The 15,333-nt window shown below is 47.9% G+C and overlaps 2 protein-coding genes across 2 annotated transcripts in view; one reads left to right on the top strand and one right to left on the bottom strand.

Moving 5' to 3' along the window:
* Positions 1-9,645, bottom strand: part of Ttc3 (tetratricopeptide repeat domain 3) — an 85,344-nt gene extending 75,699 nt beyond the window's left edge. The window contains exon 1 of the mRNA XM_051191923.1: positions 9,579-9,645. The gene's annotated coding sequence lies outside the window, so the exon portion shown is untranslated. The remainder of the gene's footprint in view (positions 1-9,578) is intronic.
* A 480-nt stretch (positions 9,646-10,125) lies between these two features.
* On the top strand, positions 10,126-14,091 carry Pigp (phosphatidylinositol glycan anchor biosynthesis class P). The gene is made up of 5 exons (XM_051191922.1): positions 10,126-10,144; positions 10,349-10,452; positions 12,260-12,332; positions 13,214-13,332; positions 13,882-14,091. The coding sequence occupies exons 2-5, from the start codon at positions 10,371-10,373 to the stop codon at positions 14,010-14,012; spliced, it is 405 nt and encodes a 134-aa protein (XP_051047879.1). The 5' UTR covers positions 10,126-10,144; positions 10,349-10,370; the 3' UTR covers positions 14,013-14,091.
* Positions 14,092-15,333: the final 1,242 nt, after the last annotated feature.

The following is a 15,333-nucleotide window of genomic DNA, read 5'->3' as shown; positions in this document are numbered from 1 at the left end:
TTCTGCGCTTGCTACTCTCAACTACTACAAGCACAACTTGCTGTTAGACAGCGAGTGAGAAACCACCTTCACTTTAGCAAAAGGTATTTCTAACATGCATTTCGGTGGAGGAAAACTGAAGTTTTAGGCTGCCCCCCACCCTCACAACAAAGTTCAATGACAAGGACTTTTCAGGTTAGAGCTACAATGTCACTGAAAACTCAGCAGTCCATAAGTTCTAGCTCTTGACAAGTAAGCACACTCTCCCTTTCCGTCACCAGCACCATCGTAACACCCTCCTCTGTCTCTTCCAACCCTACCGTTGCTGAGTTTCTCTTTAAATGGACCACCATGGGTGGGACACACAGCCATCTCTCCAATCAAGCAGTGCGTTCAGCCTGACCTGTGGACACCTCACAATACCAGGACTGAGGAGCGAGCTACCTCAGTGACTGCACACACTGCAGGGAACGTCTCCCCAGCCCTCACGGCAGCTTCCACGGTACACTTGTGTCACCGTCCCCACCACACAAACGGAAAGAAAACCCTGAGCAAAACCGAGTAATTTGCTCAGGGTCACCAGGTGCGGGAAGATTCACACCCCGTCCTCTGGAGGGCCTCACGGTCTCCTCTCTCTCACAGAAATTCGCTGCAGCTACTTTTCCTCTCCCAAGCCTACCTTCCCAGCCACATCAAGGCCTTGGCCGACCACACCTTCCCAGCTACCAGCAACGTCACAGCCTACGCCACAAGGCTCCCCTCTCCCAGGACCTCTCACACCAGTGTCTGCTGTGTGAGCCAGTCTTAAACACCCGCCCCCTGGCCACAGCTCCCCATCACCTCCCATTCTTCAACCTAGCCCAGAAACCGTCTCCCTTTCCCACCGGGCCCTCAGTTTTCAGCCACATTTTGGCCCCATTCCTCCCATTTGAAGGGAACTGCTTTAATAAGGTTAAACTACAGTAAAATGGTCACCTGTAACACCCGAGAAATTGATCTGTTCTGCACCAACAACACTTTCAGAGTTTAAGGGATTTACACAAAGCTGGGAAAAATAGACACCATAGTACCCAAGATAAAGCACATAATGTGAAATGTTGTTATCCTCAGAAATATAGTCTTTTAAGTTCACATTTTTTTTTTTTTTACTATAAATACAGAAAGAGACAAGAACTGTCATAACCCACAAAATCACTACCATGGTGTAGCTTACAATACAATTGGCAGACTCAGCCTCTAACATGAAGGTAGCCATGCAAGTCTAGCAGATCTCATGGTAACACACACAGCAACAACTGGGCCGCATTACAATGCTGGTGCCGGTTACCAATGCTCCATTTGGTTTGACTAGAGAGGCAGTGTGGCAAGACGGTACAGAGCGTGACCTCTGTGGCCAGGCTGACTGCAGGGGGACCCGATGCTCCCGCTGCCTCAGTTTCCCCCCCGCACCAAGTGTGAATCACGACTACCACCTTCCCGGCTAACCAGCTATCACATGTCGAGTGCTTTCGAGGGGCCAGGCATGTTAACAAACACAATAACTACCAGCTACTGTTAACACACACTGGTTTAGGTGATCCCAGCTAGGTAATCGACTTTAATTGCTAAATCCAAAGAGCACTTTTCAGCTTACAACTTACTTGACGCTGTGGACCACTCTTCCTCCTCCTGAGAGCTCTTCTCGTGGACTGCAAAGACCATCTTCTGCGTCTCCTCCTATCCGTCTGGCTGCTTTTCCTCAGTCTCCTTCATGGCTCCTCGTCTCCATCCCGACACCCAATGCCCACTGCCCTTCCTTCTCATCTTATCCTCTCCGAGTGACCTCACCCCCCACACCGGCGGCAGCACCGGAACGGCTCCCGGCAGCCCCTGCCATTTCCATTCACTGCGTGCATTTTCACTTAGTGGTTCCTTTCATAGAGTTTACTTGGCCCAAACGATGTCCACGGTATCACAGGTCTGACGCACAAGTTTTTCACACATTAAATTACTATTAAAACCTGCCAGGTATTTACCTATGGACCATTTAAATTAGCTCAGGTGGTACTTAAGGAACACTGGATTCCAAATTTCCAAGTGCTAAGGACTCCCAAATCTTTCCAGGCTGGACCACACCTCTCAACTTCTAGAACATCTATGTCAATTGCTACTAGATCTTAACCGAAACGCCTCACAAGCCTCTCATATTCGAGAAGTTCAAAAACAAACTTGTTTTTCCTCGAAACAAACAAAAAGAAACTCAGAAAGAAGCCAACTTCCTTCCTCTTTCTGTATACTATTTATCAATTAACTGCTCTAAGTGCCAAATGGTTATCCAAACCAAAAACGCAGGTCAGCGTTGACTGCCCACTCTCAGATTTCAATACAACGTTCCCACACTACTACTTGTCTGAAAACAAAACCAACCAGCCAGCCAGCCAGCCAGCGAACCACCTGAACGGACCACACATGTCCCTTGTGTCCAACGTCCGCCGAGCCTGGCCCATCACTTCACTGTTAGAGCCACTGCTCAGCCTCTCTTCAGCACCAAACAGCACGTTTTCCTCACCACGTGCAGGACAAGGCCCCGCTACAACCCCACTCGGCTTCCATGTCCCTACTCCACGGCACAGGGCCTCCACTGTGTCACGCCTGCTTGCTGTGCTGGTCAGCCCTTAGCAGCCTTATTCTGTAACCACGCTAAGGCCCACCAGTACCACTCAGTTCAGGGAGCATTTCCTGGTTACCCCGAGTTCACCTCCTCTCCCTCAGCTCAGAGCACCCACATCACTGCGAGTGTTTTCATATTACTTAATCATCACAGGTTTATCTATCTGTTTCTTCGCTATGCGTCTCGAGGGTAAACTGTAACAAACTCAACACATTACATAGGGAGCCACCTAATATTTTTCTTTAGATTGACTTAACCTGTGGCTTAACTTTAAACTTGTTTTAGTAACTAAGAAATCCTATTGGATGAATTCTTTTTCCAATACAAGGTAAAACTACCCTAGTTAAATATTAAGATAAAGGAATGTATTGGACATTAAAGAACTCTATCATTGGGAGAGAAAGTGCAGCACAGTTTTGTTTGGGGACAGAGTCACTACTGTGGCCTCTATTCTCTATACAGACCAGACCAGGGTGCCCTTGAACTTCAGAGAGCCACCTATCTCTGTCCCCCAAATTCTGGAGTTAGAGCTGCGTTCCCTCGGGTCTCGCAGATCACAGATTTTTTTTTTTTTTTTAAATCAAGATTCTGTCCATTCACAGACAGAGGAAAACATTTAAAGCTGCCCTCAACCTCAAGTTAGAAACTAAACTAACACCTAAGTGGTCCCAAAACTCACAACGGTCCAGGAGGCCGATGTGTAATCCAGTTAATCTCGTGGACTCCCAGCCTTAACTGACACAATGCTTTCAGAAGGAAAGGTCTCCCAAGTTACTGAAAATTCTCACAAAAATGAGTCAAACCGTTCATAACCAACCAGTACCAAACAAGAATGAGTACACAAAAGAAAACAAGCAATTATGTTAGAGCCCCACCCCCACCCCCAGTTTTCAGACAGAGATGGCCAAATACAGTATTCAGAACAAGCTACAGATTTTAAAATGAGCATCCGTTATGAGACTAAAACAATGGCTAAATACGACCAGAAGGGAACCACACAGAAATTTTAAAAATAAGCCAGGAATGGTGGTATATGCCTATAATCTCCGCAACCCAGGAGGGAGAGATGGCAGATTACAAATCCAAAGTTAACCTGAGCCATACTGTAGGCCCTGCCTCAACAAATACAATACAGACAGATAACTGATAAGTAGGTAGCCAGGGGTTAGAAGTGGACACACTCACACACACACACACACACACACACACACACACACACACTAAAAAGCCTAGCCCAGTTAAAGACAAAAAACTAGTTAACCAGAAGAAAAACTCATTAAAACTGTCTAGCACCTAGGAGAAATGAAAAGATGAGAAACATGAAGGAGGAAAAGTGAGCCAGAAAGAGACAAATACTCTTGAAAAGGAGCAGACGAAAACCAGACGTTATTTAAATAATAAACAGGGCTTTCAATTGTACAATCCTCTACAACTAATTAACGAAAGGCAAAGTTCAGAATGAAGACTGTTTATTTAAAAAGTGGGAACTAGAAGGATGGATGGCTCGCTCAGTGGTTAAGAGCAGTTTTTGCTTCCCCAGGACCAGAGTTCAGTCCCCAGCACCCACATGGGCTGAATGGAACACCAACGCCAGCTGACCGAATATTCCACTCTCCAGGGCACCTGTGAATACATGGTGAATACATATCACATATATTCACACAGCATACATATAAAAATTTAAATAACCATTTTTTAAACAGCGATGCCTAGAGTAGGTGAGATGGCTCAGAGGTTAAGAGCACTCACTTGGCTGCTCTTCCAGTAACCGATCTGGTGCCCTCTTGTGGCCTGCAGGAAGACATGCAGGTAGAACAGCGTATGCATAATGCATGCGCTTTTAAAAATTGTATACACTTTTTAAACAAGTGATGGCTAATCTTGGTTGTTAACTTGACAATATCTAGATTAACTAAAACCCAAGCGTGTGGGCAGCCTGCGAGGGATTTTCTTGATTGAATCATTTGAGGTGAGTAGTCCCGCTCTGGATCTGGACCACCCTTCCTGATGGGAACCCACATAGAAGGACATGGAGGTCTTTGCTTCTGCCTGCTTGCCCTCACTCTAGCTGAGACATTCCTTTGCTGGTACTAGAACACCTTCAGAACTTCAATGCAGACTGAACACCAGCAGCTCTCTAGGGGTCCTGCGACTCCTCCGCCAGAGAGTGAGTGCTGGACTGGACCACCCACTGTCCTACTATCACAGTCTTGACCCTGCCACAGGGAGACAGCCTCTGTTGGCCTACCTGGACCACAGCCTCTAATAATTCCCCCTTTACCACCTGTGTGTGTGCGCACGCACACACACGCACACACACACACACACACACTCACACACACACACACTCACTCACTCACTCTGAAAAGGAAAGTAATTAGAAAGGGAAAAAAAATAAACATCACCACTGCAAATGACAGAAAATCCAATGGACTTCCAAAATATGAAAAACAAAACACAAAGAAGATAGTTAAAATCAATCAGCAAATGGCATCTTTGGAGAGGGGGGATATTATTTACAACAGCAACCAATTTCAATTCTTCACAACACCAACTGGACTGATTTCAATTAAGCCCCAGAGGGCTCCTCTTGACGGATTCTTACAGGTCAAAGGTGAGTCTGCAGAATCTCCAGGGCATGAGGGGGCAGTGCCTGACTCAATGGCCCAGGACAACTTAGCAATGCTGTGATCTGAATGCCTGGACCTCAGCACTCACTCAGTCCATGGCCAGCCTGGGTCCAAAGAACAAAAACAGATTTCAGGCAAAGCTACAGTGACAGTAACTCAGAGAGTGCAGGTATAAGCACGGGTAGAAACTAGATGACAAGGGGCTGGAGGGATGGCTCAGTGGCTAAGAACACTAGCTGCTCTTCCTAAGGTCCTGAGTTCAATTCCCAGCACCCACATGGTGGCTCACAACCATCTGTAGTGAGATCTGGTGCCCTCTTCTGGCCTGCAGGCAGACATGCACAGAACACTGTATACATAATAAATAATAATAATAGTAAATAAGATGACAAGAAATAGAGACAGATCGATACTCAGAAACTCAGCAGGCAAGTGAGGAGGCAATATACAGGATGGAAAAGACGAGCCATGGAGATGGAATGAATGTGCCACCTTTTCCTCACGGGTGAATACCTGGTGCATAGTATATGAAAGATTCCCAATGTCATTAATAAATGCAAATTTAAACTCCAATGATGCACCACCTCCAACTACTGGCAAATACAGGAAACCTAAGGTAAGTGTTGGAGAGGTTCCGGGTTAACTGTAACTCTCATAGAATGCTGATCCAAGTATATAAGGCAACAAAACTATTACCAAAGAAAGATACGAGCTGGTGCGACCACTTGCTCCAAAGCCAAATCGTTCTGTGAAGTTGAACACTCACACCCTTAAAGACCAGCAATTCCACTCTAGCAAATGGCTTATGATGCTGCATACTCCAACCTGTTTTTTGTCCACAAAGCACCAAAAACGCTTTTTAAAATCACGTGCTGCCCACATGTTGCAGTGATGCCTAAAACTGGTCGGCACTGAGTGAGACTGCAAAGGGTAATTCCTACAGCATTGTAAAGACGTTCTCAAGTCAAACTGTGAGTCTTTAACATGTATACCTGGGCCAGCAGGGCGACTCAGTGCGTAGGGGCCCTGGCCACCACCCCTAGCAACCAGAGTTCAGCCGCCCAGGTCCACAGCGTATAAGGAATGGACTTCAAGCTGCCTGCCCTCTATACCCGTACCATGGCATAGACACCCACGTGAAGAAAACAGCTGTCAAAGCGTTCCAGATCATTACAGCTACGTTTGCCAGACAGTTGAATAAGTCATTATAAACATGGTAATTAACAGAAAAAAGGAAATTATACCGACTTCCTGAATTAAGTGGACAGAGGACGTGCTGGGATTAAAAAAGAAGCTTTTCTGCATTGTATATAGCATTTTAAATTATTCTTACATTTCTACTTGAAGCTCTACCATGGTTCTTCCAAGCTGTTTGCTTTTCTTATGGAAAACAGAAAAATCAAAATGCCTAACAACAGGAGAATGCATAGACTGTACTGTATTCACCCAATATTACACAAGCAGTAAAGAGTTAAAGACTTACATCTGTACTGATATTAGTAACTTAGAAATACAGCATTGAGTGAAAGAAAGTTGTAGAAGACTACACCCATAATGTCTTTTTAACTCAAACATAGAAACTGTACATACAATTCAGTGTTAAATTTTACACAAAAAACTGATTAAAGTGATTAAAATACAAGCATAACATGAGTTCAGCATAATGACTTCTGAAACGTGAGCACATTCGATATTGGTTAGGTTGACTCTTGGATCCACTGGTAGATGTGCAAATGTTTGTTTTCTTCACAGTTTGTAAATACTACATGTATTCTAAATATACCAACTACTACATCAAGGAGAGGAAAGGATTTAAAGAAAAACATCGTATCTTTAAAATGCTTTTAATTAAATCAGTTCACCTGCTACTAGAGAGGTACATATAGCATACCATGAAATTCTGTCTTTACATCAACCATAGCAACATTAGATAAACATAACAAATACTTGTTGCAATTAATATTATGAAGACCAAATTCAATAAAGAACAAACCAATGAGCTGTGAGAGAGTAACCCATTTGCTGTCACATGGCTAAACAGAGGCCAAGCTGTAAGCAAATTTAGCAGCAAGCTAAAGTCACGAAGACGGTCAGTGAAAAGAAGGGAAACACGGTAGTTAGCAAGCATGAGAGGAAATGGGTGTTCTCAGTATTAGTGACTGTGAAAACTGGCACAGTAACCCTGAGTGCTTCTATCTTACCGGATTAAGTGGAAGATACTCTACCACCCACCAAATTACAGCTAGGAGCACTTCCTAGAGAAACTCCAAAAGTGCACATAACAAACAGGAACAAATAGTTACTGCAGGACGGTTTTAAAGGGTAGAGAGTATAAACAATTCCAAAACCCATCAAGAGGAGACTATAAAAATAAATCATGGTATATTCATACAAGACAGCATTACACCAACAATTATAGTAATTCAAAGAAAGTACAACTGTTCCATTTATTCAAATATATAATCTCTAAATGTGATGCTGAGTGAAAAAGCAAGTTGCAAAAAGACACAATTTTATCACTTTAGTTTAAAAACCAATACCATGTGTTGTTTACGCATTCGCCATTACCGACTTGGAAATGACACACACAAACCTGAACACAGTGGCTATCTCCAGGTAAGGAGGGGAGGGAGAACTTTCAGCACCTCCAACGTTTGTTAAGCTTTTTTTTTTTTTTTCCCCTTTGGAAGATTTGAATTTGGCAAATAAATGAATAAAATGTTTTGATTAGATCTGCCTATGTTTAACCTTTTAAGTATTCCAGAAAATTACAAGGAAAATTAGGCCAACAGTTAAGAAAATTGAGCAGGAGAGAAACAGAAACCGCAGCCCTTAAGCGCAAAGCACAAACCCTTGACAAGAACGGTAGCAGCAACTGATTCCCCAAAGGGGGTTTTTACCTTTCCTTCCCCACAGGCATCCTCAGAACAAACCCGTTTTCCTTCGATCAAAATTCAAATTTCTTGAGACGGGTGTTCTAACTACAAAAGCGGCCGTGAGAAACCCGTCCCCGGAGAGGGCAGTAAGCACGCGTCCCACCCTGCTTCCCTCGCCAGAACCCAGGGATTTACAGGGCTGCCATAAAACGGCCCTGCGACAACCACGCAGTTAGCAAGCTCTCCGGGTGAGAGGCGAACGCGCATACTTGGGAATGGGTTTGCACACTGGACCACGTCTGGACGATAGAAGCTTCTGGAAAAGGCACCGTGCGCTGCTACCGGCCCACAGTCGGCATCATTTTGGCTCTTTGTCCCCCTGGTCTGGGCCCCCTCCTCGCCCGCCAAGGGGTGGTGGCTTGCACAGGCTCCAGTGACGTCACCACCACCGCAGAGCCGCAGCCCCTGCAGCGGGCGGGCGCCGCGAGCGCAAAGGATGCTCCGCACAGGCTGCAGCTGGGGGCGGCTCTGCGTCCCTTCCCGCCCTCCCCCAAAAATCCGGGGGTGGGGGGAGGTGACAACGCAGGGGGACGCGCGCGCGTGCGCACACACACACACCAGGGGGTCGCGCGCGCCCCAGGGACCGCGGTGGAGCGCGCTTTGGGGACACTGAGGGCTGCGGGGGAGGGAGGGGCCGCGACGAGGATCGGTGGGGGCGGGGCGCGCACACACACACACAAACAGGCACACACAGACACACGCGCGCACACACAGACACACTCACACACAGACACACACGACACACTCACACACAGACACACACGACACACTCACACACAGACACACAGGCATACACAGACACACACACACAGACACGCACTCACACACAGACACACAGGCATACACACACAGACACACTCACACACAGACACACACACAGACACACGCGCACACACAGACACACACAGACACACTCACACACAGACAGACACACACATACACAGACACACGCACATGCACACAGGCACACACACACGCACACACACACGCGCGCAAACACAGACACACACACTCACACAGACACACACACGCGCAAACACAGGCACGCGCACACACACACAGACACACACACAGACACACACACACGCGCGCACGCACAGACACACACACAGTCGTGAGGGCGCCCAGGCCTCCGGGCGGGCGGGCGGGCGGGCGGGCGCAGGGACAAAGCCGACGCAGACGCGCGGCCCCGGGCGCCCGGCAGCGCTGTCAGCCGCGCGGATGCGCACACAGGGACCCCGGAGCGGGGCCGGGGGACAAAGGGGGACACACCCACCCAGCGCACCGGCCCGGGCCGACCCGGGCCGGCCACACCCCCGAGCGCGCGGAGGCGTGCAGCGCCCCGGGGCCCCGCACCCCGGCTGCGGCGGGATCGGCACTCACCCCGGGCCCGCAGCCCGCGAGCCTCGGACGCGGGCCGCCGCCGCCGCCTCCGGCCCTCCACGTCCACCGGCGCCAGCCGCGGTGGGAGCGAGCGAGCCCGCCGGAGCCAGCAGCGCCTGTGCGCTCCGCGGGCGGGCGGCCGGGCGCGCGGGTCACGTGGGCCGCGGGCGCGCATGCGCGGCCGCCGCGCCGCCCACTCCGCCGGGGCAGACTGCGCTAGCGCCCGCGCAGTGCGCCTGCGCCAACCGCCCGTCCCGCCCCCGCCCCGCCCCCGCCCCGCCCCTTTCTCCTCCGGGATTTATTTATTTATTTATTTATTTTTTTTCCGGGCGCCACTGCGGCAGTCCGGGCGGCGCCTGCGCAAAGCCCTGCCTGCGGAGGGGCTGCGGGCGGGCACAGGAAGGGAGGGGCGGGCCCGGGCCAGGGGTCTCCATCGCTGCCCGGCCCGCCGCGCCCGAGCCCCGCACGCTCAGCCCCGGCCCGGGCCCAGTCCTCGCCTCCCGCTGCCGGTCCGAGGGGCGCGGTCTCCCCCGCGGCGCGCGCTCCCGCCCTCTCCAGCCGCCGCGGTGCGCGCACGCGCAGGGGGACGGGCGGGCGGGCGGGCGCAGCGCGGCGCTGAGATTATGTAATAGTGCGCGGGACCCTGGTGCAGGGAGGAGGGAGGGGATGGAGGAGGGAGGGATGGAGGGAGGGAGGAGGGATGGAGGAGGGAGGGATGGAGGAGGGAGGGTTCCGATGACGACGACCGTGTCCCTCTCCCTCTTCCACAGATTGCCCAAAGCCCCGGGGAAGATGGTGGAAAATTCACCGTCGCCCTTGCCAGAAAGAGCCATCTACGGCTTTGTGCTTTTCCTGAGCTCTCAGTTTGGCTTCAGTAAGTACACTGCACGGCCAGCCCACTTCGCGGTGCTCGCTCCCCTCCCTGACTGTCCCCGGGAGCCGGAGGGACCGCTGTTGGCCCAGGGTGCAGACACGCCCGATGCTAGGTTTTAGTCTGCAGCTGCAGGCTCCACACCGAAGCGAGTGGAGCAGCCTGGTTCCTGCCCTGAGAGCGCCGCGGGCCAGGGAAGGCAGCTTGGGAAGGACCGCGGCAGAGTCCTGAGCGAGGCCGGTGAAGGTGTGGGAGTCGGGAGTACAGGTGCAGGGCAGCATGCTCACAGTGAATGGCTAGAGGTGCAGGCATACGAAAGTGCCCTCTGCCGGTGGCCCAGCACGCCTTTAGTCCCAGAGGCAGAGGCAGGCGGATCGCAGTGAGTTCGAGGCCAGCCTGGTCTACATAGGGAGTTCCAGGACAGGCTCCAAAGCCACACAGAGAAACCCTGTCTCGAAAACCCAAAAACAAACAAAAATGAACGAGCCCTTTACATTCTGGGTCTACTTTGATCCCCAATAATGTCCCATTTTTTACAGGAGGACACTTGAGCCTTACCGGGAAAAAAACCTCACACAGAGGACCAACCAAATAGGAGAACACTAAATGCCTACAGTCCAGTTTTCTGAATCCTTATTATCTAGCGCCCTTGTAGCCCGGTCAGTGGAATGAAGACGTTTTACCTGGAGACCTTGTTTGACCTGACCGAGTGTTAACTTAACCCTGGCCTGAAGTGTCCTCATCTGTAAGGGGACATTGGTGATGTCCATTGTTGACGATTTGCATAGACACAGGAAGTGGGTACAGTCCTGCTGTCCTCAACTGGAAGATGAGAATGCTGTAGTGAAGTAACTCGCTGGAAACCACACAGCTGATAAACAGTAGGACTGGAGTTAGAACACAGTCATACAGGCGGAAGTCATTCTACCGCCATTTTGGACTCATGCACTAACTCGGATGTTTTATGTAAAAAAATGCAAAGAAACTATTTAATAAGCATTAGCTGTTTATTTTTGTAAACTTTTATAAATATTTTAAGGATTAGGAAGTATGCAAACAAATTGTTAAATCAATAGATACAACCAAAAATTAATTCAATGATTTATTGAGCATTTACTATGTACCAGGCAGAGTTACAGTCCAGGGAATAGCAAAACAACCAAGCCTTGTCTGCTCCCATTGAGTTTCCGTCATAGTTGGAGAGTCTGAAAATGAGTCCAGCATACCCAGTGTGAGGAAGAGATCCCTTTAACCGTGTTTGTTCAGCACCTGATGGGGAAAGGAAGCAGAAACCAGCTCTTAAGATTCATTGCGTCCCACAGCTCTATAGCACTGTATTCTTAAGGGAAAGGACTCATCATTACTGCTGTGGTTTGAAACTTGCCTTTACCACTTCCCATGTATAAAATTTACACACATATCTCAGGGTTGTTTTGAGGGTTAAATGAAGTAAAGCAGAGGAGGAGGCTTCAGGGACACCGCATCCAGGGACAGTCGGAACCAGACAGCACAAGTTCACCTTTAAGCAACTAAATGCAAATACATCTGAGTACAGCATGCAGAAGCAACTTGCTAGATATTGTAAAAGTAACAGTTGCTAAGAGTGTCCTTAGACTGTTTAAAACACAGTGTGGGGGCTAAGACACTAAAAGCATTAATGTGGTAATTATGGTATTACAAGATTGGTACAAATAAGGGGCTAAAGATGCTGAATTCTGCCTCAGGGGACACTCTTGTTGCACCTGAACCGTATAGATTGGATCTGTGCCTTACTGACTTTTCTCTCTTCTCTTACCTCTTTATCCTGCAGTACTTTATCTTGTGTGGGCTTTCGTTCCTGAATCTTGGTTAAACTCTTTAGGCTTAACTTATTGGCCTCAAAAGTAAGTTTAATAATTTCTTTAATAAGGGTAAAACTGTACTGTTTTGAAGGATTATAGTTCTTTCTAACACACCTTAAATCATTATTGCTTTACATTCCATAAGTAACTTGTTGATAAATTTTTTTTTTTTAAATTTCTGTGTTGGGGGCATGATGGGATGAGGGGTGTTCTGGCCACATTTGTGCCTGCAGGTGATTGTATTTGCATGCGCCTGTAGTGGTCCAAAGTTGATGTCAGGAGTCTCTCTCCATCCTTCTCCACCTTATTTGTGGGGGCAAGGTCTCTCACTTGAACAAAGAGTGGAACGGTATAGTCTTGCTAGCCAGCTTCCTCCAGAATCCCCTGTGTCTGCCTTCTAGTGCTAGAATTACAGGTGAGCCACACATGCACCCGGCATGCACCTGGGTTCTGGGGATCCAGACTCTGGTTCTCACACTGGAGCAGCATGGGCTTTAACCAGCGAGCCATACCCCCCCCCACTGGAAAATGAAAGTTTCCTAAAGGTTATTAATATACCACTAATTAAAGATGGTGGTGCAAACACATTTATCTCCATTTCCTCCCGAAAATCTTGTTAAAATGATAACTGCTGCTGAGAAATCTTTTAAAAGTATAAGCAGATAAAAGAGGTTAACAAAATTTTAGGGTACTCTTTGAAATAGAAGAGTCTGTTTTTGCCATGTGTTATCAAGAATATTTGTAGACAAGGCAGTGGTGGTGCACATCTTTAATCCCAGCACTTGGGAGGCAGAGGCAGGTGGATCTCTGTGAGTTTGAGGACAGCCAGGGCTGCGCAGAGAAACCCTGTCTCAAACAAACGAAGAAGTGTGTTTTGTGACTGCCTCTCGGGAATCAGGACTTGCTGGTGTCCTCTCCTGCAGGTACTGGGCGGTTGCACTGCCTGTCTACCTCCTTATCGCCATTGTGATTGGTTATGTGCTCTTATTTGGAATTAACATGATGAGTACCTCTCCACTCAACTCCATTCACACGATCACAGGTAAGCGTGTATGTAAGTAGAATTATGAAGGATACAAGAATGAGATATTAGTACTTTTGTCAGAAAAGTGGTCAGTGGGCTTCAGAAACGCACTGAGACAAAGTAATCTTGTTAGTTAGACATGGCACGGTGGTTAATCTTGATTGCCAGCTTGATGGGACTTAGAATCCCCAAGGAAACCAATGTCTGAGCAATCTGAGTCCTCTGTGAGGTTTGTTGAGGAAGAAGACACCCTACATGTGGAGGGTACCGTTCCCTGAATAAAAACAAGAAAAACAGCTGAATATAAGCATCTACCCCTGCCTGAACACAGTGACCAGCTGCCTGCCGCATACCTCACCCTCTGTACTGAACTGTATCCCTGTAACTGTAGCCCAGAGTAAGCCCTGAAGTTGCATTTGTTAGGGACTTTGTTACGACAAGTAACTACCAACCTGTGGTGTTTGTGGTTGTCTCATATCAGCCAGGTAAACAGTGCAATTGGTCTTAACTAACCACAGAAATTACAGGAAGAAAATGCCTGGCTCAGCAGAGCTTTTTTTGTTGCAGATAACTATGCTAAAAATCAGCAGTGGAAAAGCTACCAGGAAGATGCCATCCCGGCGTTAAGAGACGTCCCCATTAGTGAAGTGAACAAAATGTTCTTCCTCGAAGCTCGGGAGCTGCACACCCAAAATTGAACTGTGTGTAAGCGCCCTAACACCAAACACTTACAAGTTTGGGGGCGAAATAACTTTGAACATAATTACATCGACTGTTCTTTTAATACTCAATATTGACAAGTTTAAAAAACTGAAAGTTGATTAATAGATTGAGTTGAATTAATACTGTAAGGATGTTCAGTTGTGTTTTTGGTTGTGAGCCTAGCCTTTAAAGGCTGAGCCATCCCTCTAGCCTTCGATTGTGTTTTTAATTGACAGAGTAAATAAAATACCACATTATACTGTAATAATCTTTGAGTATGCCTTTATTTTGAGACAGGGTTTCCCATTGGCCTAACTTCACCATTTAGGCCAGGCTAGCCCACAAGCTTCCAGGGCTGTAGGAAGTGTTTCCCATCTTGGCACTTACCTTTATGTGGGTGCTGGAAAGCTGAACTCCGGTTGGTCCTCATGCTTACACAATCTATATACTCTACTCATTAAGCCATGCGTCCCTGCCTAACATATATTCTTTAATGTTTCCAGGAACTTTTTAAGAATGGGTGAATAAGACTCTCTGTCAAAGAGCTTTTAGAGGTTGATTGACAGATCTGAGTGACTGCTGTGTAGAGCATTGAGGTCGTATAGTGTTCTAGAACGTACACGGAGAGGCTTTGGGTTATTGAGGGAACCCTCTCTAAGTATAGAATAATGAATAAAGGGCGTCTTCTGTGCATCATAACACGGCACAGCCAAGCACCCAAGGACAGTATCTTCCCGGTCTCCTCACATGCAGCCAGGGTTAAAAATAGCTGTCCTAGCTGCTCGGCCTTGGCTGAGCCCCTGGTCCAGCAACACTGGCTGCTGCCCTGAGAAACCAGGAAGTGATCTGAGCTCACTGGTGTTCACAGTACCCTCCTGACCTTTCCAAGGACCAGTGACGGGCCTGCAGTGTTTGAAATGAATTACAGTGAAGCATAGTACTCCCCAGCCCTTCAGCCTCTAAATCGGCTCTCCGTTCTGTCTCTACCTCATAAGCCACTGTCCAGGACCAGGGGTTTCACATTATGGGCTATATTTCTTTTGAGGATTACCATAAAGTTAATGAAGCCTCTCTCCACCTTCAATAATCTCAGGACCTCTCTAATAGATTGTGGGAAGTGGAGCCTCCAAAGAACTTTTGTGAGATTTATATAATGCTGTTGTAAATGATAAATCAGGGTCAGTGAGGTGAAGGTAATTACCAGCAAACCTACTGACTCACACGCGTGCACTGGCCTGGGCACTCACACACATACCAAAGAATAACAAGCCAATCTCTTTTTGGTTGTTAAGGTAATTTTACCACATAATAATGTCT

This window comes from Phodopus roborovskii, unplaced genomic scaffold (assembly GCF_943737965.1).
Source record: "Phodopus roborovskii unplaced genomic scaffold, PHOROB, whole genome shotgun sequence".
NCBI lineage: Eukaryota > Metazoa > Chordata > Mammalia > Rodentia > Cricetidae > Phodopus > Phodopus roborovskii.
This window is presented reverse-complemented; position numbering and strand designations above follow the sequence as displayed.

What these genes read in the sequence shown, in the direction of transcription:
- Pigp (XM_051191922.1), top strand. Translation starts at nt 10,371, where the DNA reads ATGGTGGAAAATTCACCGTCGCCCTTGCCAGAAAGAGCCATCTACGGC. An exon ending in GAGCTCTCAGTTTGGCTTCA is followed by an intron (nt 10,453 to 12,259) that starts GTAAGTACACTG and finishes TTTATCCTGCAG; the next exon opens with TACTTTATCTTGTGTGGGCT. An exon ending in TTAACTTATTGGCCTCAAAA is followed by an intron (nt 12,333 to 13,213) that starts GTAAGTTTAATA and finishes CCTCTCCTGCAG; the next exon opens with GTACTGGGCGGTTGCACTGC.